At 51.1% G+C, this 22,943-nt stretch overlaps 1 protein-coding gene across 1 annotated transcript; it reads left to right on the top strand.

Annotated features, from left to right (window-relative positions):
• Positions 1 to 3,340: 3,340 nt before the first annotated feature.
• WNT11 (Wnt family member 11) lies at positions 3,341 to 22,516 on the top strand. The gene is given in 4 exon segments (XM_044450178.1): positions 3,341 to 3,767; positions 5,892 to 6,169; positions 8,833 to 9,125; positions 22,342 to 22,516. Coding segments are annotated over 4 exon segments (1,173 nt in total).
• Positions 22,517 to 22,943: the final 427 nt, after the last annotated feature.

Here is a 22,943-nt window from a genome sequence, read left to right as displayed (position 1 = left end):
TGGTGAGAGTCAGTGCTGCCTAGTGGTTAGAGCACTGCTCTGGGACTCCTAAGATCCTTGCTTCCAGTCCCAACTCAGCCATGAAACTCTGGGGTGATCTGTGGCCAGTCACAGACCCTCAGCCTCACCTACCTCGCTGGGTTGTTGTGAGGATCAACTGAAGAGGAGGAGAACCTGGCAAGCCAAGGCTGAGCTCCTTCCAGGAAGAAGTAGGGTATAAATATAATAAATTATGTGCATCTCTGTGTTACGTCACCCATTCTCAACTTGCACACTTTGGAGAGGTGATGCCAGGCTGCTATTGGCTCAGGGCTTGCAAGCCACACCCACTGAGGGAGGGGCCTCTGGATTGGGCTCAGGCAGAACAGCACCTTCTTCCTTTAGTCCTTGCCTTCATTTGCTGGGGGCGGGTGTAGATCACTTCCTAAGGCGGCTTCCAGTGTTCCCAGAAATGCAACCTGGCACTAGATAACGTTGCCCAGTTTCCAAAGCTTGTCAGCCAGCCCAACGACAGCCCTGTAAGGCAGACCAGGATTCAGTTCTTTGGCGGTTGCATTTTTGGGGCTAGCTGGGGCTCGGAGGAATCGGAATCAGAATGTGAAGCAGAACTGGGGGGAGCTGAGAATCTGGGATGAGATTCTGGGATGTGGCCCAAGCCGAGACGCCGTTCCCAAGGGCAGACTCCCCAGGTGGCCGGCGGTCCCTGGGAATAGCCAGGATGCCCAGTTGGTGGGAGGGGACCCGGAGCAGGGGAGTTTCAGGCGCCGGCCGGGCTCTTGCCCCCCTGACATATCACTGGCAGGGGAGAGTGCCCCAATGAGAGGGTTATTTTTATTTTTATTTATTTATTTGAAACTTTTGTACGCCGTCCCTTATGCATAGCATCTCAGGACAACTTACAATTATTAAAACAACCACAATGAAACAACAATCTTAACATTGTAAGCCGCCCCGAGGTTTCGGCAAGGGGTGGCATAGAAATGTTATTATAATAATAATAACAACAACATAATAAATAACAATTGACCAAAACTATAAGTTAAATAAGGTAAATAAAAGCGACTGATAAACATTAACATCATTTTTTAAAATAGCAATTAAAGAAAAAGGTTTTAACCTGGCGCTGAAAAGAATATTTATTTATTTATCGAAAGTTTTTGTATGCCGTCCTCTTGTTACATAGCCTTGGGGCAGCTCACAAAAGTAACAAATAAAACAATTACACTTAAAACCTGGAAACACACTGGCTGCACAATTAAAATACATAAATATTAAACATGATTAAAATACTGCTTGAATAAAAAGGTATTGGCCTGGCGCCGAAAAACAAATAACGACGGCGCCAGGCGGACCTTTCTGGGGAGTGCATTCCACCGATGGGGCACCACCACAGAGAAGGCCCTCCTCCGGGTACTTTGCCTCCCGACCAGGGCTTTTTTTTGTCATAGAACGCACCGGCACGGCGTTCCGGCACCTTTTTTTTAATGGATTTTACGAAGTGATTTTGGCTAGCAGATCTGCAGCAAACATCATTAACATAGTGTCTGCAGGCTGCTATTGTATCTGCTATCTGATCGTGAGAGATAGCTGCTCCGGAAGCTGCTCCGCTGCTGCTCGGCTTGGGATTGGTGTGTGTGCTTACTGCCGGCGGCGACGTGAGTTCCAGCACCTTTTTTTTTTTTTACAAAAAAAGCATTGCTCCTGGCATCTTTCATGGAAGGCTCCCGGAGGAGGGCCTCTGCTGCCGATCTCAAGGGGCGGGAGGGCAAATATGGCCACAGGCATTCCTTCAGGTATCCAGGTCCCAAGCCGTTAAGGGCTTTATAAGTAATTACCAACACCTTGAATTGAGCCCGGACTTCAATGGGGAGCCAGTGAAGCTGGTAGAGGACTGGGGTTATGTGAGAGTAACTCCCAGTCCCCGTCAGCAACCTGGCTGCTCTGTTTTGCACCATCTGAAGTATCCACACTGTCTTCAAGGGCAGCCCCACGTAGAGCACGTTACAGAAATCCAGCTGGGAAGTAACCAATACATGCGTCACTGTCGCTAGGCAGCCATCCTCCAGGTAGGGACGCAGCTGATGGATCAGCTGAAGCTGATGGAAAGAGCTCAAAACCTGATTTGAGCTTCCAAAGTCAGCTCCGGGTCGAGGAGCAGCTGCGGGCCCTGTCCTTTAGAGGGAGTGCAACCCCATTCAGGACAAGGCCCAGGTCCCCCATCCCAAAGCCTGACCCACCTACCAACAGGACCTCCGTCTTGTCTGGATTGAGCTTCAGTTTATTGGCCCTTATCCAGCCCATTACCTCGGCCAGGCACCGGTTCAGCACAACTCGTGCTAGACAAACCTCCCCGGGGAGCGCATTCCACAATCTGGGCAGCACCGCAGAGAAGGCCCCCCTCTGAGTAGATGCCCCTTTTACTTCCTTCAGGGAGGGTTCTCAGAGCGGGGCATGAGGGCGTATAAGGAAGGAGATGTTCCTTCAGGTATCCTGATCCCAAGCCGTTCAGGGCTCTATCGGTCAAAACCAGCACCTTGAATTGGGCCTGGATTAGAGGAGACATGCTCAATTTCAGAATGACCCTCCCAACAGGATGGGGCCCAGGCACACTCATAAGGAGAGTTCCTGGAACTGAATACTAGATTGGGTTCAACAAAACCCCTCTGTGCATGCTCAGAGATTCACTCTGGGAGATTTGTGCTTTTGGGTCAATAAAGGTGGCTTCGCAGGGAAAATGCTCTGTGGCTTTTGATTGTGCAGAGGAGGAGCCTGGGCTTGCGACAGGCGGGCCCTGTGGAAAAGATGAGATCCAAGGGCAGAGAAGTCACAGGTTGGGCCAGTCTGCTCACAGAGGATGCGTGGGATCACCAGACACTGCTGGCCCTTGTGGGAACGAGCCAGAAGGGATGAAGCAAGAAGGGCTCTCTCTCTCTCTCTCTCTCTCTCTCTCTCTCTCTCTCTCTCTCTCTCTCTCTGTGTGTGTGTGTCCGTGTCCTTAAAGGACCCTGTCTTCCAAGAGCCCCCCTGAGAGGGGAGGTGAAGGCCTTTGATTTCAGAAGAAAACTCCGGACAGAAAGATTTGGGGCACAAGGGCAGAGGGAGAAGCGCAAGGGGGCCGAAAGGCAGCTAATTTGGGGGGACCCGATGCCACAGGGATTGGGGTCCCAGCTCCTTGATTTAAGCCAGAATCATGGAGAGCTGGGTGATGGGGCAGAGGACCCCAGGGACTGGGAGCTCCGAATTAAAGTGGGGTGTTGTTCCATTTTTTCCAAATTTCCAAACTGGCAGTGTCGCATCATTTGGGAACCCCAGTAAAGTGCTTTCGGCTTTGACATTCTGAATGTTTCCGTATGATTGCACCGGTCTGGTTCAGAACAGCCCTCTCCACCACCCGAAGCCCTCGAGATGTGTTGGACTTCAGCTCCCATCCTCCCCAGGCAGCCTGACGCAGCTGCATTTCAGGTTCGCAAGTGCTGAGTCTCCTCTTTTGTACTAACGGGCTGTTGGGCGTGGGTCTTCTTTTCTTCTTAGGGCCTTGTTCAAGACCCCTGCAGCCCTGGCCTTGAATCAGACCCAGCACTGCAAGCAGCTGGAAGGGCTGGTGCTTTCGCAAGTGCAGCTGTGCCGAAGCAACCTGGAACTGATGCAGAGCGTCATCCAGGCCGCGCGGGAGGTGATCAAGACGTGCCGCAAAGCCTTCTCCGACATGCGGTGGAATTGCTCCTCCATTGAGCTGGCGCCCAACTTCCTCCTAGATTTGGAGAGAGGTAACCAGGAAAGGTTCTCTTCCAGAGGTGGCATGCACGTCATGAGCTTGGTTCTGCCAAACGGGCCGGGCATCTGATGCGGAGGGTTTGTGGTGTCCCTACTCGGGGTCCCATGAGCAGGACAGCATCACCAAAAGCATTTTGGAGCGCTGGAAAAGGGGCCCAAGCAAATCCCCTTCGAGCAAAGGTTGCAATGCTTGAGGCATTTGGGGTTAGAAAAAAAGACACATCCTGCAGTGACATGACAGGTGTGTAAAGTGATGCACGCTAGGAACACCTGAGGAAAATGTTTCAGGGGGGGAATCTAGCAGATGCTCTGTCTCAGCTCTCGGAGGCTGTCCTGCTCTGCAGCCACGGGTCCACGTTCCTTGTGAATCTGCCTTTAATTGCCCGCTGCTCTCCAGGAATTGAGCCATGCATGGCTCCTGTGCAAATGCCACCTCCCTTCCGCATCATGGGCAGCAACATTTGTGCCGCTGCATGTGGAACAGAAGAAGGTCCAAGTTTTGTTCCTGGAGCATCTGTGGACTTCGTGTGAGAGTCCATGAATGCGGGAGGCATAGATCCGGTGGAGCATTGTTGCAAGCTGGATGGCGATCATACTCGGGATGCCGAGTCCAGTTCTGGTGGATGCATCTCAAAACACACATGGAACAGCTGGGAAAGGTTCAGGGAGAACAAGCAAAACGATCGAGCATCTGAGCAACTCTTGCAAGCAAAGACGTCAGTGTTTGGGGCTTTTTAGCTTAGTGGAACATAAAATGATGCACACAGTGAAGAAAAATGGATGGGGTAAAACTTCCATTCCTTTCCCATAATACCAGATAATACTAGAACCTCAGCTTCTCCCATGAAGCTGGACAAGGCGGAATTCAGGCAGGCAAAAAGACGTCCTTGCGAACAAGTCACATCGTCAGACTATGGAATTTAATTCCATGAAATGAAGGGAAGGGAAGCAACATGTACAGCTTTGAAAGGGAAAGGGGCAGCTTCACGATGGCCCTGTGCAACCTCAGAGATCGAAGCCATTTGCCTATGTGCCCCAGTTGCTGGGGATCATGGGTAGGAGGGTGATATTGTGCCCATGTCTGGGTTGTAGGCTTTCTGCAGGGACACCTTTCTGGCCAGTGAGCGAACCAAATGCCGGACTAGAGGGAGCTTTGCCTAATTGAGCCTTCTTACATTTTAATGGGCTCCCACTGTGCAAATGTAGACTCTAAATATTGACTGATTGGCCAATTTGTCATCACTGAATTTTGTCAAACATCCAATGTTAAGAAAAGGCCAAGTACTAAATTCAGATCGCAATGGCCGTCAAATGCATTTGACATCCATTGAGGTCTGATGTTCATACTTGGTATTTGACTTAATATTGGATATTTGACAGCATTTGACAGTTGTCTTGATGGGTGGCAAATTTGACAGATGGCATGCAAAGATGCTCAGCAGCTGACAGCCTGATTCTTAAGAGCTTCTGATGACTCCTGTGCAAAGCCGAGTTCATTCAAGTCAAAGAGACTCAACTCAGAAATCTAAGGTCTGCCTCCGTGCTCAGCGTTTGATCCTGAATTTCAAGACCAAATGGTTTCTCACACAGGGTGCCTGTGCTTTCCCCTTTTGCCGCTTCCACATGAACCATGGCTGGGGGGTTTGTGTCCCCCTCAAAGTCACTTCTTGCAAGAAGCCACTTTCTGGGGGACCTCAGACTCCTCTGACTGAAGAAATTTACTGTTCTTGGCGCTCAATGTTTAAGAAGCAGGATCAATGATTGGCCTTCCAAGGAATACAATAATAAATAAAATAAAAAGACAGCTTCCGATGCTGCTGGGAGCTCTGTAGCCCATCAAATCCGTCTGGGTGCTACAAACGCTTGTGTGGGAGAAGTAGGACCTTTCTGTTACTGCAGAAAATGACAAGAATGTGGCCGTCCTCGTTCACTAGCCCTTCAATCTTCTTGCGGGGAGTCTAATGCCTTGGGGCCCCGATTCCCATCAGCCTGCCACCGATCAGGGAGGGTGGGAGTCGTTGGATGCATTTGGGCGGCAGCAGTTTGGGGAAGGCGGGAGCCAGGCCCGGAGCGCCCGCTGACGGCTGCCCTGTCCGTCCTCCTCTCCTGTCTTGCAGGCACCAGGGAGTCGGCTTTCGTGCACGCCCTCTCCGCCGCAGCCATCAGCCACACCATCGCCAGAGCCTGCACCACCGGGGACCTCCCTGGCTGCTCCTGTGGTCCCATCCCAGGTGAGACACCTGGACCTGGGTATCGCTGGGGCGGATGTGCTGACAACCTCAACTATGGTCTTGTCATGGGGTCCAAATTTTCAGATGCTCCCATGAAGATGAAAAAATCAGGATCACAAGCCAATAAGCTGATGCATCTGCACAACAGTGAAGTAGGGAGACAGGTAACCAATCCGAGAGGGTTCTTGTCGTTATGCACTCATCATCGGGGCTCACGAGGGGTGACAGAGCGGGGGCTCCCTAGGAGCCACTGTGGACGCGAGACAGCCCTGGTGGGCGCACGTGCCCTGCGATGGGGGAGAGAGGCAGGCTCGGGAGCCAGGAAGGGTGCAAAGGGCGGGCAGAGCTGACCCCGGCAGGGGGCTCGCGGCTCAGTCCCTCTCCTCTCCAGGTGGGGCTGGAAGAAGACACCTGCCCAAGCCCCTAGAGAACCGGTACTAGTCACGATGCCATGCTGGGTTTGAAGGTTCTCTGCTTTGACTTAGTGGCTGGGTTCAGGCAACCTAATAACCTGGTTTGCTTGGCTGGCTGGGCACGGACCACATGATAACCCATGTCTCAGCAACAACCCAGGATCCAGCAAGCACTCATACTTAACCCTTGAGTGTGGGTTATTGGGTTATCTCAACCCGGACAGCAGCCAGGTGGTCCCTGTTGAACGTGGGCGCTACCTCTGTGTACAGCTGGGCAAGCTGCCCGGCTCCGCATCACCAGGGCTTGTGCCCTCCTCCTGTAGAATTCCAGGAAAGCCTTTCAGGAATGCAACCTTGCCTTTAAAATAAAATCTGTCTGCACAGAATTCTGTTTCTGATTTGGACTTGTGTGGCGAGCCAAGAATCCTTTATTTTATTTTGTTATAGTTATGACTATATTGTGTGCACCCCCAGCATAGCATATTCCTACTTCTCAGCAGTCAGATTCTTTTCCCTGCTTCAAAATATTGCACAAGCCAATTTCAGGCCACGCATCTTCTCTGCCTCTCAGCCGGTGCCTCCCAAGTTGCAGGCTCCAGTCATTCCTCGCACACCTGGGGATGGGCGTTTCATGCAGGCCACCTCCAGTTCCGGCTGCCTGTTTCCAGACCACCACCTCCTCTGATCCCTGCTCAGAGAATCGGGATGAGCTGGCCGAATTTTGCCAGGGGAAGCTGGTGACTCACCCATTCCAGCTTTTCTTTTGAGCGTCATTGGCGTTGTCCATGGTGCTGAACAATAGGTTCACCACGGTGGAGCACCTCATATGGTGTCCTCAGCGCCCACTCATCCTGGATTTTGTGCATCCGTGGCACTGAGCAGCTTGGAGGGCTTCTGGCCTGGACCATCCTCACCATGTGAAGCGACCGCTGGAGGTGGTACTTTCTCAAAGGGGGGTCCTACTTGCATGGCGTTCCTTTAAAAGGAAAAGGTGCATCCCTTCCAGGCAGGAGTTGCATCCACACCCCCAGGGTGGAATGAGTTTCCAGCTCCAAATACCTTGTGTGACCCAGGAGACGGGCCCAAACTAGGGGTTCCGGAGTGGGGGAGTCCGTAGAGCCTCCTTCTGCAAGCCCAGCTGGCGCCTCAGCCCAGAAGCAGCCGTCTTGGCTAGTTCTTGGCCGGCCTGGCCAGTCCGAGCTTCCCAGGCGCTAGTCTTCCTCCCTGGTAGCGCAAGAGCAGCTGTGGGAGCAGAGCAAATAAAGCGGAAGCCTTGGCCTTCCGGCACTCCCTGCAGCCTTGCTTGGTGATCAGTGTTGACTAGGGATCGACTTCTGACTTGAGCAAGGGGGTAATTTTGGAATGCACCCTTCCTGAAGGCTTCACCCATGGCGAAGCAACGGGGCCTCCCGGAATTTACAAGAGTGTGTGCAGAATATGGGCGTGGGTCCCACAGGCCTGGAGGGTGGGCTTTGAAGCAGCTCAGCGGCAGCGGGTGCTTGAGATCCCACTGCACCGCTATGGTGGTTAGGCATTTCCACCGTGCCGTGGGCCCAATGGAAACCCACCCCCTGCAGACCCTCTTGATGTCAGGGGGCGTCACTCTCTTGGGGTGCCATCTTCTGGTCTTCTTCTTCTGGGGTGCAGCTTCTGGTGGGCGCCATCCTGGGCTGGATCATGGCCCAGAGGGTTAAGGTTAGGGTTTGGGCCCTTAGACCATGCAGTCCCAATTCTAATCAGCTCCTCCCCGGTCGCTAGTTCCATTTGGCTATAAATTGGATCGCTGAAATGCGTTTTGCACTTTTTGGACCGAGTCTAGTCTGGCCCATAGCTCTTGAGACCTAGGCCTTTTCCACTTCCACACCCTATCGGATGTGACAGCCGAATGCCGAAAGGCTGGACAAGATCCCGAACTCCTTCCCCTTTGACGAGAAAAGGATTAATCGTGCAAGATGATATTATCCGTGGGATGATATTTGTGCTGGTTGTAAACCATTCCAAGACACCAGTAATGGGAGGGTGTATAAAAGCTTTAAATAAATAAATATGATATTACCATTATCATTATTACCACTGTTGTTGTTATTCCACAACATAGTTCAGAGTGACAGAATAAGAGAAGGTCATAGGTCCCTGCCCCCAGGAGCTTGCAATCAAAGGTCCTGACAGCAGGGCAAAACAGATGGAGATCAGGGAAGGGACTAGAAGGGAAGAACTCCAAGAAGCATTTCCCAAATTTATGCAACTGAGCTTAGCTTGCATTTTGGCTCCTGGGACGCAGCCCCTGCCTCTTGGAACCCCCCGGGGGCGTGTGCTCCTTTTAGCCTCTCCTGGGAGGGAAGGGCGGTGACGGAAGGGGCGTTCCAGCCACCAGCCAGGATTGCGTCAAAATGCGTGTGCGGCTCTTGTTGCAGGCCCTGAAAGCGTCCCTGGAAATGAAGTGCAAGTGCCATGGGGTGTCTGGCTCCTGCTCCATCAAAACCTGCTGGAGGGGCCTTCAGGAGCTGAGGGACATCGCCCTGGACTTGAAAAACAAATACCTTTCAGCCACCAAGGTGGTGCACCGCCCCATGGGCACACGCAAGCACCTGGTCCCCAAGGATCTTGATATCCGCCCCGTCAAGGAGACCGAACTGGTCTACCTGCAAAGCTCGCCGGATTTCTGCATGAAGAATGAGAAAGTGGGCTCGCACGGGACTCAAGACAGGTAACTGTTCTGCCAGTGGAGGGGGGGGGGGCTTGGGCGTCCTTGAAGCAGCCTAGTGCTCTCCCCACAACCAGCCTTCCCTGTGCCAGGTGCTCCATTCATGGGAGAAGAGGCCGGCAGCCACTAAGCGCTGCCTCCTGGCGGTACGTGCCCAGGTCTGTGTCATCTAAACCTGCTTTGCTCCAGGACCGGCCTCCAAAAAGTGGGCGTCACATGGGTCCATCACAGGCACTAGAGCAGCCTTTGCTAAGCAGATGCCCTCTAGACATGTGGGATCCAGCTCCCATCAGCCCCAGCCAGCATGCTCAATGGCACCAGCTTGGGGAAGAACGTTTTAGAATACTGATAAAATCTACTGAATCAGGCCATCTATCTGTCCAGCTCAGGATTACCTCCCCTCCTCCTCCTCCTCCTAAATCCGTTCCTTAATATACTTATGTAGATCTGTATATATCCATAGCAATGAATGCATATGCAAAACGTTTTATGCAAGCTTCCACAAAAGCAGACTAGATATCCAAATAATCATCCATTGACCCTTTGCATTACAGGATGTGAATCTTTGTCCTTCTGGTTTTGTAATCATTTAGATGTCAAAACAGCACAGAAAACCCATTTGTGCTGAAGTCTGTTAATGTCCAAAAAGCCTGTAGATAATTTAAAAGGTTATCTAAAAGATGGTGTACATCAGTGAATGTTAAAGACTGTTCCAGTACCACGTTTACCTGTTCCGTAAACTCTGCCCCAAAAGGAGGAAATTCTGGACTTGGCCACAATGTGGGTTCAAAAGAAGCATTAGCAGAACCAGCAGCTGCATTCAGCACTGTGTTATTACGGAGACGTTCCCCTTCGGCCTTTACCGATAGAAACAAGCGAGATTTAGGGCAGATAAAAGGAACCTCTTTTTCACACAAGGCAAAGTCACACCGTGGGATTCGCGGCTATAGGAAGTCTTGACGGCCACCAATCAGTGTGGCCTTTAAAGGGGACTGGACAGATTCTCGGAGGAGGTGGGTGTCCGTGGCCACTAGGCTTGCTGGCTATGGGCGACCCCCTTCTCCAGAGGATGCACCGCTTGCTGAAGGGCTTGGGCAGGAGGAGGTCTTGCACCCATCCTGCTCGAGGGATCCTGTGGGCAGCTGGTTTGCCACCATGTGAACGGAGTCCTGGACTGGATGGACCACTGGCTTGCTCCAGCGCTTCTTATGTTCTTATGCAAGCTCGCCACATCAGCCCCCAGCCCGACCCCTTCGCCCACCCTCCCATCAGTAGCGGAGTTAATTTTATTTATTTATTTTTCAATTTATATCCTGCCTTTTTCCTACAAAGGGCTCAAGGCAGCTTACATCATTCTCCTCCTCCATCTCATCCCCACAACAACAACCCTGTGAGGTAGGTTGGGCTGAGAGTCTGTGACTGGCCCAGAGTCACCCAGCTGGCTTCATGGCCGAGCGGGGACTCGAACCCGGATCGCCTGAGTCCCAGTCCCACGCTCTTCACCACTAGGCCACACTGGCTCTTGATGCTTTTCATGAAGAAGGTCCCCCTTGAACTGCATCTCCAAGCACAGCCGGAGAAGGCTAGGAGACCTCAGCAAGTCAGGGTGGACACCACGAAGGCAGGGAGACCGAGCGCAGACGCTTCTGTCCCTTGACCTCACCATCTTCCCTTGCCCCGAGTACCTGTGCTTGTTCCTCTTGGAGAGCGGAGAGCCCCTTTCCTGGGCAGAGTGGCCCATGTTATGGCAAACAGCCAAAGATAGCGCTGGAGGTCCGAAGAACCCCAGAGGCCCTCCAGCATCCCTGGATTCGACCCAACAGCCTTTGCATCTAAAGCGCTTTGGGTTTGTACCAAGAGGCTATCCAAGATCCCCGTGTTTTGCCGAAGTCACCCGCTGGCAGAATCCCCACTTGGAGAGTTCAGTGTGTTGGAATGATCCAGCTGGAACTGAGCAGATCCTCCATCGTCACCTTCCTTTCGTCATGGGTCGCTGCGGTGGAGAGCCAGGCCAGACGGCTGCGCTCCTTTAAGCAGTGGCTGCCCTTCAGCCGAGAACACTTTGCTTGGCAGATCCTGCTCCTTTTATGGGTGGTGTGAAAGGGACCCCCCCCCACACACACCACTTAGGAGTCATGTGGCCAACCCGTTTGCCTAGCCATGTAGTCTGACCCTTGCGAGTGGGTAGGAGATGGCTGGGTCTTAGCTGGGAGAAGCATAAGAGTCTGCCTTTATACTGAGTCAGAGCCTTGGCCCTTCTAGCCCAATAGTGCTGACTCTGACCGGCAGCCACTCTCGGGGGTTTCAGGCAGGATTCATTCCTAGTCCTGCCTGGAGAAATTAGGGGTGGAACCTGGGACTTTCTGCCTACCATGCTGGTGTGCCACCACTGAACTATGTTTATTCCTCTAACTTTAATGGAAGATTCTAGTCCTCATGGTTGTAAACGAAGAACTGATCGAAATAGGCACACCAGAAGCTGCCTGGCAACAGAAGCATCAGGAGTCATACCCCTGAGCCATCAAACCCAATATTGTTGGCACTGACCGGCAGTGGCTGTCCAGGGTTTCCTTACTAGTCCCACCTGGGAAAAGAGGGGATTCGACCTTCTGTATGTGCAGGAGGGCCCCTTCCCCGAGCAGAACTGCCCCTGGTGGCAAGAGACAGAACCGGGCAGGATGGAGCAATGTTCTGAGCCCCCGCAAGGTGGCTTCACAGTGGGGCAGGTGGAGCTGGGCCCTTCTTGCTGGGATCCGTCCTCTTGTGCTCAGCCTGGTCTTCCGAAGCGAGCTGAGCCAGGAGGAAGTCTGCAAGCACTCACGGAGCCCCGGGTGTCCAACTCTCCTCCACGCCAGCGGCAACAGCCCGAAAGGTGGCTGCCGCTGGCCTGGATGAGGGATGCTGCTTACCTCGCATTTTGGGGGCCACCCTCCCGGGGGTGCTGCGTGTCTGGCAACCAGCCTTCTTCACCCCAAGGAGCAGTCGCTGCTCTGAGTGGCACACAGGGGGTGCCGCTAAGCACTGGGGGTGCTCTCCCGCTGGGCCCCTCGGTCCCGAGCACCCCTCGGCCAGCCTTCCTCGGCATGAGGAGGAGTCTTCTGGCACACACGCAGACGCCGCTTGCACGGCGTGTGGGACTCGCTCCCCAGCGAGCGCCCGGTGGATGCCACACGCTCGCCCGGCACCCGGACCACTGGCCTCCGTCGTGCAGAGCCGAGCCCAGGGAATCCGGCAAACGCCAACCCCAGATGGCTTCCTTGCAGGTCCCTGGGGCAGGGAAGCCCCTTTCACGCAGGAGCTGCAGGAAAGAGAAGGTGCGCTTGCACACGTGCGTGTGTGTGTGCACGCGCACATGAGAGAGAGTGCGAGAGAAAGGGATGGAGAGGATATGTATAAAATACAATTCACACTTCCCACATATAAAAGTGTAATGTTCATATGGACCTTTTCCAAATAGCTTGATGGGTCCCAAAGGCGTCGTGAATACTTTATGCTATTTAAACTTCCATTTTCACAAGATTTCGCCGTGGCCTTTCGTACGCATCTGTTTGGCTGAAAGCACTTCAGGGGAGTCTAAGCTGTACCGCGAGGAGTCCATCCATCAGTCCTTCCTTCCCCTTCCCCTTCGCCTTCGTCTTAGCCCCCCACCTACACCGCCCCCCATGATGCCCCCGTGCTTCACCCACTCGCTCATGCTCGGCTGGCGCAGCAAGGAAGAAATGGCTTTTCCTTTTCAAGTCGCTGCTAACAGCCCTCGAGAGACCTGCCAAAGCACGTCAGAACGGTGCTGTGGCAGGGCATGCTCCCCCGCCCCCCGCCATGTCTTTCCACACTCACCTCCACGAACATTAATGGATTAACTGCTGCTATGAATGGATATATGCTTGGAGCACAGTTTTAAAATAGTGTTGGGATGAACTGGGTTGAATCATCTGGGCTCTCTAAAGTGTATCCTTTTTTTTTTTTGGTACAATCTGTACTTGACATTTCTGTAAGAAGGATGTGGAGTCCACCCCATGCCTCCTGCACCCTTCCCCTTCCCCTTCCGCTTCCGCTTCCCCTTCCTTGGTCCTTATTGCACATCTGGCCACATCTGGCCAAGACAGAGGCAGCCCTGCAGAGGGCTCCCCAGGGATAGGCTTCCAAACAGGCAGTGTTTGTACCTTAAAATGCCATTTCCATACATGCGCTGAATGGGTTCATGATGGTCGCAAAAGGGACACGTGATGCCACGGGGCAAATGAGAGCTCCCAGGATGCAATATGGTACTGCACAGATGCAGAATGTCATTTCTGTGAACTGAGGGCTTGCTCTAAGGAAGAGCATTGGTTCAAGCTCGCTTGCTTGCTTGCTTATTTATTTATTTAGGATTTTTGTATGCCGTCCCAGTCACATGAGCCTCGGGACGGCTTACATACAATAAATAAACATAATGCAAATAGTGCACATGAAATCCAGATTCACCCTGTATGGGTGAGTTGGTTATTATCCAAGGAAATAAAACATTCTTCTGGGTTAAGTTTGCCAGTCACTAATCAATTGCTCGCTCATGGATTAGCAAAATCAAGGACAGTGAACTATGCAAACTAAATGTGGAAATTGGGGAGGGCCAACTGCTCAGCTGCAGAACTCATTCTTGGAAATAGAAACATAGAAACAGAGTGAGTCAAAAGGGGTCTCCCGGGTCATCTAGTCTGACCCCTGACCAATGGGGCTTCAACCACCTTCCGTGGAAGCCCGTTCCATACCTCTGAGAAATTTAACCAACTTGTGCTTATTTGAAAGCAGGCCTGTATGGGTGTTTTTGTGCCTTCCACTTGTAAAGTGTGCTGTGATCTGCATGTTTCTGTTTGTCTGTTGAAAGCCAGGGAATTTTGTGCTAACCCCAAATGCAAGGTGCACATTTTGTGTAAATTCCAGGTGCAACTTTCACAAATTGCAGTGGGAAGTTGTACAAGTTTTCCTCATCTTAAAAACAAGCAAAGCAAAACTTGCAAATTGCTTTGGGGTGCAGGACCGTGTGTTGCCTGGGTTCACACTGGAGCGAGTCGGTGTGAGCTCTGGGTCACATGGGCTGGGATGCCCAGCCAGCATCCTCACACATCCCTGCTTGGAGCAAAGCATTCTGGGCTCAGGCCCTGGCATGTCCCTCTCAGAGGACTGTGCTTGCGACACAGAGTGGCCGCCAACACCAGATTCGGGGGACCTGGAGTGCAGCCACTCCTTGGTATGGCTTTGGAAGCCAGAAACTTTGCAGAATCCATTACGGACGGAATGCAGTGGGGCTGCGAAGGCTCTTTCCCAGGCCTGTCTTGTAAAAGGTGAACTGGAAAGAAAGACGGTTGTGCGGGCGGGGAGGAAGGGGAAGGAAATGTAGGAGCCCCCTCGTGTCCTTTTAATTGGAGCAAACTTTTGGTCACTTAAAAGGACAGCGGGGATAATTGGGGGAGGATTGGATTGCTGTGTCAGATACCGAGCCGCGACATGCGCCAAAGGGGATTGTTGCATGCTAGCAGGTGGTCGGAGGGTTATCGGTGAGGACTGTGCTGCTTTGACCTGTGACAGTCCTCCGACTGGCCTCTTTCTGTTTCTTCACCCAAGAAGGAGGTGGCTGGGGAACCAAGCGACTGAATGCGCTGTTGTAAAACGTTTTCCCCAACTATGAGTATGGAGTTTGTAGAAACGTTTAGTGAGAAGCCTAGAAGTAGTCCTCAGAGATCCTGGGGCCATGCTGGAAAATGAACTTGTCTGTCCTGTCTTTCTGCCCTTCCGTTCTGTCCTTTCTGTTCTTCTGTTCATTCACCCATCTGTCCTTCTGTTCCTCTATCCTTCTGTCTGTCCATCTATCTGTCCAACCTTCCTTCCTTCCCTCCTTCTTTTTAAACAAAAGAATGTTGAAACTGGACGGCGGCTTGAACAGGACTCCAAAAATCTAAACACGCCCAGGCTTCGGGGAGCATTCAGATTCTGAGCCTGGAGCTGGCATTCTTGCAAAACAGCCCTTCCCTTTGGTTTCTGCAAAACCCCCTAAGTCTCTGTAAACAACCAAACTAACAACGCATTAAGTTTCCTATCGCTGGTGTCTGGTTCGCAACAGGCCGGCCCTAGCAGAGAGATGGATGTCCACCTACCTGAAGTTTATCTCCGCCGTGGTCTTGTTAAGCGTAGAAAAAATGTTCTGGAGAGGGAAATAAATCTAGACAGGAATGGACTCATTAAGCAGCACCGCAGATTTATGACGGCCGATAACAAGCGCATGTTTACCCAGGAGAAAGATGGTTTCTCTTCCACTTTTGGATGGCTTTTCCTTGCAAGGAAAAACTATCTGCAGCTTTGTCATTCAAAAGCAGATATTTGGATGTTTTACCCAGCCACCTTCGACATCTTTCTAAAAGATTCACCACTGGTGTAACATGAGAGATAAGGATGCAGTTTAGAGAAAGGCATGGAGAGAACGGGGAAGAGAAGATGGGGTTCTTCATGCAAAGGGTTGAAAGAGCTTCTGTTTCCACAATTATTCAGTAGGTAGAGGAGAAACACAGATGCCTCTCTTCTAACAACCTTCTTTTGGTTAGATAGCTGTGGTTAGGTTTGTGAAGCGAGGCCGAAAGGGCTTTCTCCCACGTAGGAGAGCATTTTCTGCTTTTTGCTTCCTTGCTGAAATGCAACCCCCAGCTAAAGACAGACAAATGGGCCTTTAAGCAGCTTTCCTCCCATGCATGTTTTCTCCTTCACATCCCCCAGTATTCCCATTGTGTTAAAGAGGATTACTTCCCGTAGGTGAACGGTCCCACCAAATCTGTCTGTCTGTCTGTCTGTCTAATTGCTCTACTACCCAATAGGTTAAGTTCTCTGGGCAACTTATGGGAACACATAAAATGCAGACATTAAAGGCAGCATGAAAAAGTTATCTCGTGGAACTGAGCCTTTGTTCTTACGAATGACCTGGTACCATAGCTTAGAACAAAGTCACGCTTAGGAAACCCATCTGGAAAAGGCCAGTTCAGACTAGGATGGGGTCAAACCAGTTCCAAACTGCAACAATTTTGTGATCTAAAATAGCACTGAATTTGGAGGAAAATACGGGGTTGGGGACAGGTCCCTTGTTTAAGGGGAACTTAAGAATACAAGAGAGCAAGGAGCCGTGCAGGATCAGGCCAAAGCCCATTTAGCCCAGTGCACTATTCCCACAGTAGCCAGGCAGACACTTTGCAGAAAACCCAGGCAGGGCACGGATGCAGCCTCTTGCCTGCGTTCCCCAGCCGCTGCTCAAAGCCATACCGTCTCTGGTTTTCTTTGTGGTTTTTTCCTCCCAAATTTTCTTACAGAGGTTTTTGAAGAGCTGAAATAGGGCTGAGCTAAACCCGCCCTCCTAGTCGTGTGGACAAACCAGTTCGTCCCAATTGCAGTTGACTCTTGGGGCTGCCCGCAAAACCCTTGCGCCTGCCTGGGGAGGCCCTTCGCTTTTAAAGGTTTAGCCCTCACTCCAGCCAGAGCACTTGCCCTTTCAGCCTATGGCAAGGGAAAGGCAGGGGGCCGGGCATCAGCCCTTTGCCACGGGTCAGCTGTGCACCTTGACCCAAAGAAGGCCAGCATCATTTAAGGTCTCCCCCAGCTGGTTCAGGTTTATTTTTTATTTTATTTTTTTTTGGAATTTTTGTCCGCCATCCCATTCGCATAAGCCTTGGGACGGCTTCCAACATATCAATAAATATCTATACAAATAAAACCCGGAAGCATCCTGGCAATCATTTAAAACCCATAAATAAAATCAACACTTATTAAAATATCGTTTAAATAAAAAGGTCTTGGCCTGGCGCTGAAAAACAAATGACGGCGGCACCAGGCGGACCTCTCTGGGGAGCCAACCTCTCTGGTTGGCAGCCAAGGTTCCCAACCAAGTCAACCAAAATAGGCGCACGTTGCTTCTCTGTTCCCAAACCTGGGAGCAAAACATGGGGGTCGTGTTTGCTCAGCCTTCCCTCTGAGCAGGGAAATCCCCAATACTTCCCAGTGGGTTCAGAATGGTAGGAATCCAACCAGCAGATTCCATGGTGAAGGGGCCTGTTCTTAGTCCTACTGATTCTGCAGCCTTGTAAATTTGGGCAGAGCTTTGTAAAAATGCACATTTCCTTTTTCAAGGATTTGTGCAGGAACACATTTGCAAACAGGAACAATCCTTCCGCTTCCCCTTCCCCTTCTCCTTCAACCAGATAATGGATCGAAAGATGCCTGGCAATCCATGAAGCAAGACAGGACGGATTCAACAAAATCCATACATCCCTAGCTTAGGCCCTCAAAACCTTGTCTAAAATAATAATAATAATAATAATAATAATAATAATAATAATAATAATAATAATTATTATTATTATTATTATTATTATTATTATTATAACATTTCTGTTTCTCCATGGAGATGCATAGGCGTGGAAAATGTAACAGAGCTTGTACAAGACACTGATTCCTTAAAACCTTGCAGGCAGAAAAGGAAGGAAATAAGATGGTATAACATGCGCAAGTCGGCCAATTCTGCACAAATTGTGCTAAGGCCAGGTGCGCTTTGGATGCTTATTTGTACAGATTTCCAGTTGGTTTTAAAAGAAGCACAAAGCTTTATCTCTCTTAGGGACTGAAGTCTGCAGGGTTGCTTGACTATCAGTTGGCACCAGCACAGGGCTAACAAACCAGAACAGGGATGGGGGGGGGGGGAGTGTGAAAACTGGTCAGATTTCCACGCTTCTGTCTGATTCTTCACACATCCCACCAGTGAAAACAAACGACTGCAGGTAAATCGGTCATGGGGTGGGGAGTCCAGGGGAATTTCCCACCCTGTCCATTACCAAGTTCACCCCGAACCTTTCTGTTTTTTGAAACAACAGACCAACCTCAGGCTTAAGCCAAAGCCCCTGCAGCCAGTAAGAGTTTGTGACTGTTAGGTCTCCACTGAACAGACTCTGAAATAGGTAATGCAGCTCGTAAGCAATATCTGCAGGTCTGCAGATTGGTGGGCAGAAGACTTGGAGTAGACCATGGCAGGTACTTCTTCACGTGGTGCGTGGTTAATCTCTGGAACTCTCTGCCACAGGCTGTGAACGTGGCCACAGTAGATTTGAGGGGTGTTCAGGCTTTTTCCTGGAAGAGGTCCTTCAGTGGCAGCATGGCAAGCAACCTTGAGTGGGTACCATGGCCTGCATTTTTCAAAAAGGGTGTCAGAGAGAGGAAGGTCAGGATCTCGTCTTGCTGATGCCGGAGTGCAGGACACGGAATAATCAAGTCAAGTTGCGACAACCCAGATTCAGGCTGGGCATCAGGAAAAGCTTCCTCACTGTCAGAGCAAAACGGCAGTGGAACCAGCTGCCTGGAGAGGTGGGGGGCTCTCCCACACTGGGGGCATTCAGAAAGAAACTGGATAGCCACCTGAGTGGGATGGTGTGACTTGGTGTCCTGCAACAGCAGGGGTTGGACTAGATGGCCTCCATGGCCCCTTCCAACTCTGCTCTTCTAGGATTCTGTGATCTACCCAACAGATGATCAAGCAGTTCCCACACGATCATGGTCGCCATCCTCCCTGCTCAGTCTCAGCACTGTGCCTGAAATTCAGTCCCAGTGTGCATTGCTCCCTGCCTGCCTCTTGCTGATTGGTCCACACACAGAGTCTGGATGGCTGGAGTGATTCCTGGAGATGCCATACGAGGCACTATGGTAGTTGCATACCAGGACCATGGAAACCATGATCCTGAGTTCAGACAACACCACAAACCACCAAGAAGCTACAGAACAAGCCATTGCTTCTTATTGTGGTTTCTAACTTGCCATGGTGAAATAGCTTGAGTGGGTTCAGATGATACCACAGTTCCATAATGGTAAAAAACCCACCATGGCTTGTGTTATCTGAATCCAGCCAGTGTCTATTAGCCACGGCAGCAAAATCTAGTCCTGGGGGAGGGCCCTTGCGAGGTCACCCGCTGCAGAATTGCCCCCAAAGTGAAAACGAATCATTCTACCAGAGGACAAAAAAGACTGCAAATCTGCCTAAAGTTTGCTCATTTATATGCATCAATGCAAATTTAGAAATATTCCCTAGAATTTGAATGAAAGTACAGGACATCAGATGGCTAGTCCAGCCGGCTAGTCTCTGTCTCCAACTGCCTTTAATTCTTTGCTTCCGTTGTCTTTAAACTTCTTTGTATTCCACCCAGAGCTCATTGGCTACTGGGAAGAGAAGAGATGTAATAAAAAATAAGAAGAAATTAAAAAACTAAACTGGAATTGGACATGGCAGCTCTTCAAATAAAGGACAGTGCTCTGGTACCTATTAAGCGGAGGGCAGTCGGTTACCAGACCTTAGCCTCTCCCACAGCTGCGCTTCCCAGACATGTTGCTTCATCTTGGAGCGAAGAGAAGCAGCAAGGGATGGGATGGGGAGCAGGCATGTGTCTTCCATCCTCCACCTCTCCCCTCCAGATCCCGCGGCTGATTTGCTAACCCAGGAGAATCCTTCTCCCCTTTTGTAACCCCTTCCATCCTCCTGGGTATCATTCAAACCAATGAACCTTTGCTCCAAATATTTTTTGTGGAGGAGAGAATATTTGGGGGTGGGCGACCGGTTTTGTTTGACTTTTTCACTGGAGGCCGTCCTGGCTTGCGGGAGCAGCTGCGCCGTCGCCTGCAGTCCAAAGCTAGACAAACACGCAGCGTGTGACTGCAAGTTGTAGGCTTCAGCTGTGAGACTTTGCAATGTGTTTTGCAAAGAATCCCTTGCTGAGCCTGCCCGGGATCTGCAAATATTTACGTACATCTGCTCCCCCCTCCGCCGCCATGAAAAAGTGAGTGGTGCAAAGAGTCGGCTATTGAAAGCCCAAGGTGGGGGAGCTGAACCTGGATCGAAACTCAAATCTGAAATAACAAACAGAGGGCCTGGCTGGCTCAGAAATAAATAAAAGGACGGACCGAGAACAAAATCTCAGCACTTCATCAATCCGGCGACTTCCCATAAAGCATTACCTCATGAGGAATTTCATATAAATCTTTTTGGATTCATTTCCATCCATTAACCGAGTGGCCCATGGTTGGGGTCATGCTCCTCCAGCCCCCATTTCCTCCTCGTGCCTCTTCCCCAACCTTGGTTGTTGAAAACTAAAGTTTCAGAACTTTGGTTCAGAGCAGGAAGGAGGGAGAACTTGGTTTCGTTTACGTTTTAATGCGAACTCACACATCGCTTGCACTTTTGACCTGATGCTCAGTTATGCTTTGAAAGCCGCATTCTCCAAATTTTGCAAAGGAATTCTCTGCTCAGAGAGGTGTGCAAAAATGCCTCTGTTCGAACCACGTATGTGCACACACAAAGGTGTGTCTTGATCAAGGCAGCATTTAAAAGGATTATATGAGGCAAACAGCTTGCAAACTATGAGCACGTTCAACAAAGTTACATACCAGAAACATGTCCTTGGAGAAAAAGCATTGCACAAATGTGTACGCATTTCTGTACAAAGTTTGAAAAAAAGGGAATTCTTGGAATTTGGAAAGCACCAAAGCTAAGATCAGAAAAACAAGAAATGGGAAGAAACCAAAATGGACGTATGCGTCCATATTCATTTTGGGCAGGCAGGCCATGTCAGCAGTTGGTGCGTCTGGAGGTCTTGTGGAGGGGTGTGTTTGAGGTTTCTGCCAAATTTTCCTAGGATTCATTTTTTCACAGGAAAAGCAGCAGGATCAGACACATGGGCTTGTAGAAGGTTCAGCCCCTGACATTTCCTCTGGTTAAAAGATCTCCTTAGGATGTTTAGGATCCTGGATTGTGGGTGCCTTGTGGCAAGGTTTCCATGGCCATACAGGTGCTGGTCTTAACCTATGAAGCCCTACATGGCTTGGGACAGCAATACCTGCTGGGGCACCTTCCCAACCCCAATCTACCTGGACACTCTGCTCAGCCACTGGGCCTTCCTCCACATGCCACCCCCGCGGAAGGCTTGGACGATGGCAACTGGATTATGTAGTGTGCTTTTTGTGGGGCTGCCCTTGAAGACGGTCTGGGTTTTTCTGTTGCTCCAGAACAGAACTGCCAGGATATTAACAGAGACCAGCAGGTATTCACATGTAACGCCGGTCCTCTATCGTTTACACTGGCTGCCAATTGAAGCCCAGGCCCAATATAAAGCCCTAAACGGCTTTGGTCTGGGATACCTGGACTTGGATACCTGAAGGGATACCTGAAGGAACGCCTCCTTCCCCATGTGCCCCCCACCCCTTGAGATCGGAGGCAGAGGTCCTGCTCTGGGAGCCCTCCTTGAAGGAGGTTAGGAGGGCGAGTACCCAGAGCAGGGCCTTCTCTGCAGTGGCACCCCATTGTGGAATATGCTCCCCAGAGAGGCTCACCTGGCCCCAATGCTTTTATCTTTTTGGCGCCAGGCAACCACCTTTTTATTCTCCCATTATTTTAATGTTTAACTGGTTTTAATTGTGATTTTATGGTGAATTGCTGGATGCTGTGCTTGTTGTAAACTGTCCCAAGACGTTTGTAATGGGATGGTCTATAAAAGCTTTAAATAAATAAGTGAACTAGTGGGGAGGGCCTTTTCTGTAGTGGCCCCCATCTTTGGAACAACCTCCCTGCCACAGCCCACCTGGCACTAAATTTGCCATTTTTTCATCACCTCCAAAGACCTCCCGGCTCATTCAGGGGCCTGACACAAACATTGTGATGCCTTCCCTTTGTTCTCGGCAGGACTTTTTATTGTCTTGCAATGTATTTTATGCCATTTAAAATGAATCTTTAATGAATGCTTTACATAATGCATGCTATCATTTTTATTCTTTGTGGTAAGCCACCCAGAGAGCTTTGGCTATCGGCGCTATAGAAATGGAATAAATAATAATAGCTCAGACATGGGATTTTAGGAAGCGGTCCAGAGGCCTTTCCTTTGGAACACTCCCATACCCTCCCTTCATCCATCTTATTCCTTCCCACCAAGAAAATCCATTAAGCAAGGAAAGACGGCTGGCCCGTCCAACACCTCTTGCTTCCTAGCCCACTGAAATGGGTTCAGACCCTTCTATGGGGAGGGGAGTCGAAATAATTTGGTTGCGTCCCAATTTGACCTTGATCAAAGCTGAACCCTTCTAGTCTAGGGCCAGCCTGGTGGCTTTCCCCCACCGAACGCCCCGCCGTGTCCCTTCCTGCCCCGAACCCCCTCTCACCTCGCTCTCTCTCTCCCAGGCAGTGCAACAAGACCTCCAACGGCAGCGACAGCTGCGACCTCATGTGCTGCGGCCGCGGCTACAACCCCTACATGGACAAGGTCGTGGAACGCTGCCACTGCAAGTACCACTGGTGCTGCTACGTCACCTGCAAGAGGTGTGAGCGGACTGTCGAGAGATACGTGTGCAAGTGAGCCCCCGCCGGGCCGCCCCTTCTCCCTGGGACTGCGCACCGGAAAGCCCACGCCACCCCTCCCAAGCACGCCTAGAGCAAGCCGGGACGCCGGAGCCTACGTTTGCCTTGCCAAAAAGCCACGCGACTCGGTGGACAGCGGCTGAATGCTGGCATTTAGGAAATGGTCACTCCCGGGCCAGGAATCTCCCACGAGCCCCAGAGGAGACAAGACTAAAGCAAACGGACAAACGTGGCCGTGGCCGGGTGAGATCTGCACTGCAGAAGCAAACGGAAAGGCCAAGCTCTAGGGTGGCTGTTTGGCATCGGCTCCCCCCCCCCCCACCGCTTTCCTTCTCTTTTGGCGATTCCTGGTGGCTGGGTGCCTTGTGTGGGCTGGAGGGGGTGGGGGGTTGGCTGTAGGAGCGTCGGTCGCTCAGAGTTGGGGG

This window comes from Varanus komodoensis, unplaced genomic scaffold (assembly GCF_004798865.1).
Source record: "Varanus komodoensis strain SLA01 unplaced genomic scaffold, ASM479886v1 scaffold63, whole genome shotgun sequence".
In the NCBI taxonomy this organism is placed as follows: domain Eukaryota; kingdom Metazoa; phylum Chordata; class Lepidosauria; order Squamata; family Varanidae; genus Varanus; species Varanus komodoensis.
Note: the sequence above shows the minus strand (reverse complement) of the source record. Positions and strands in the feature narration are given on the sequence as shown.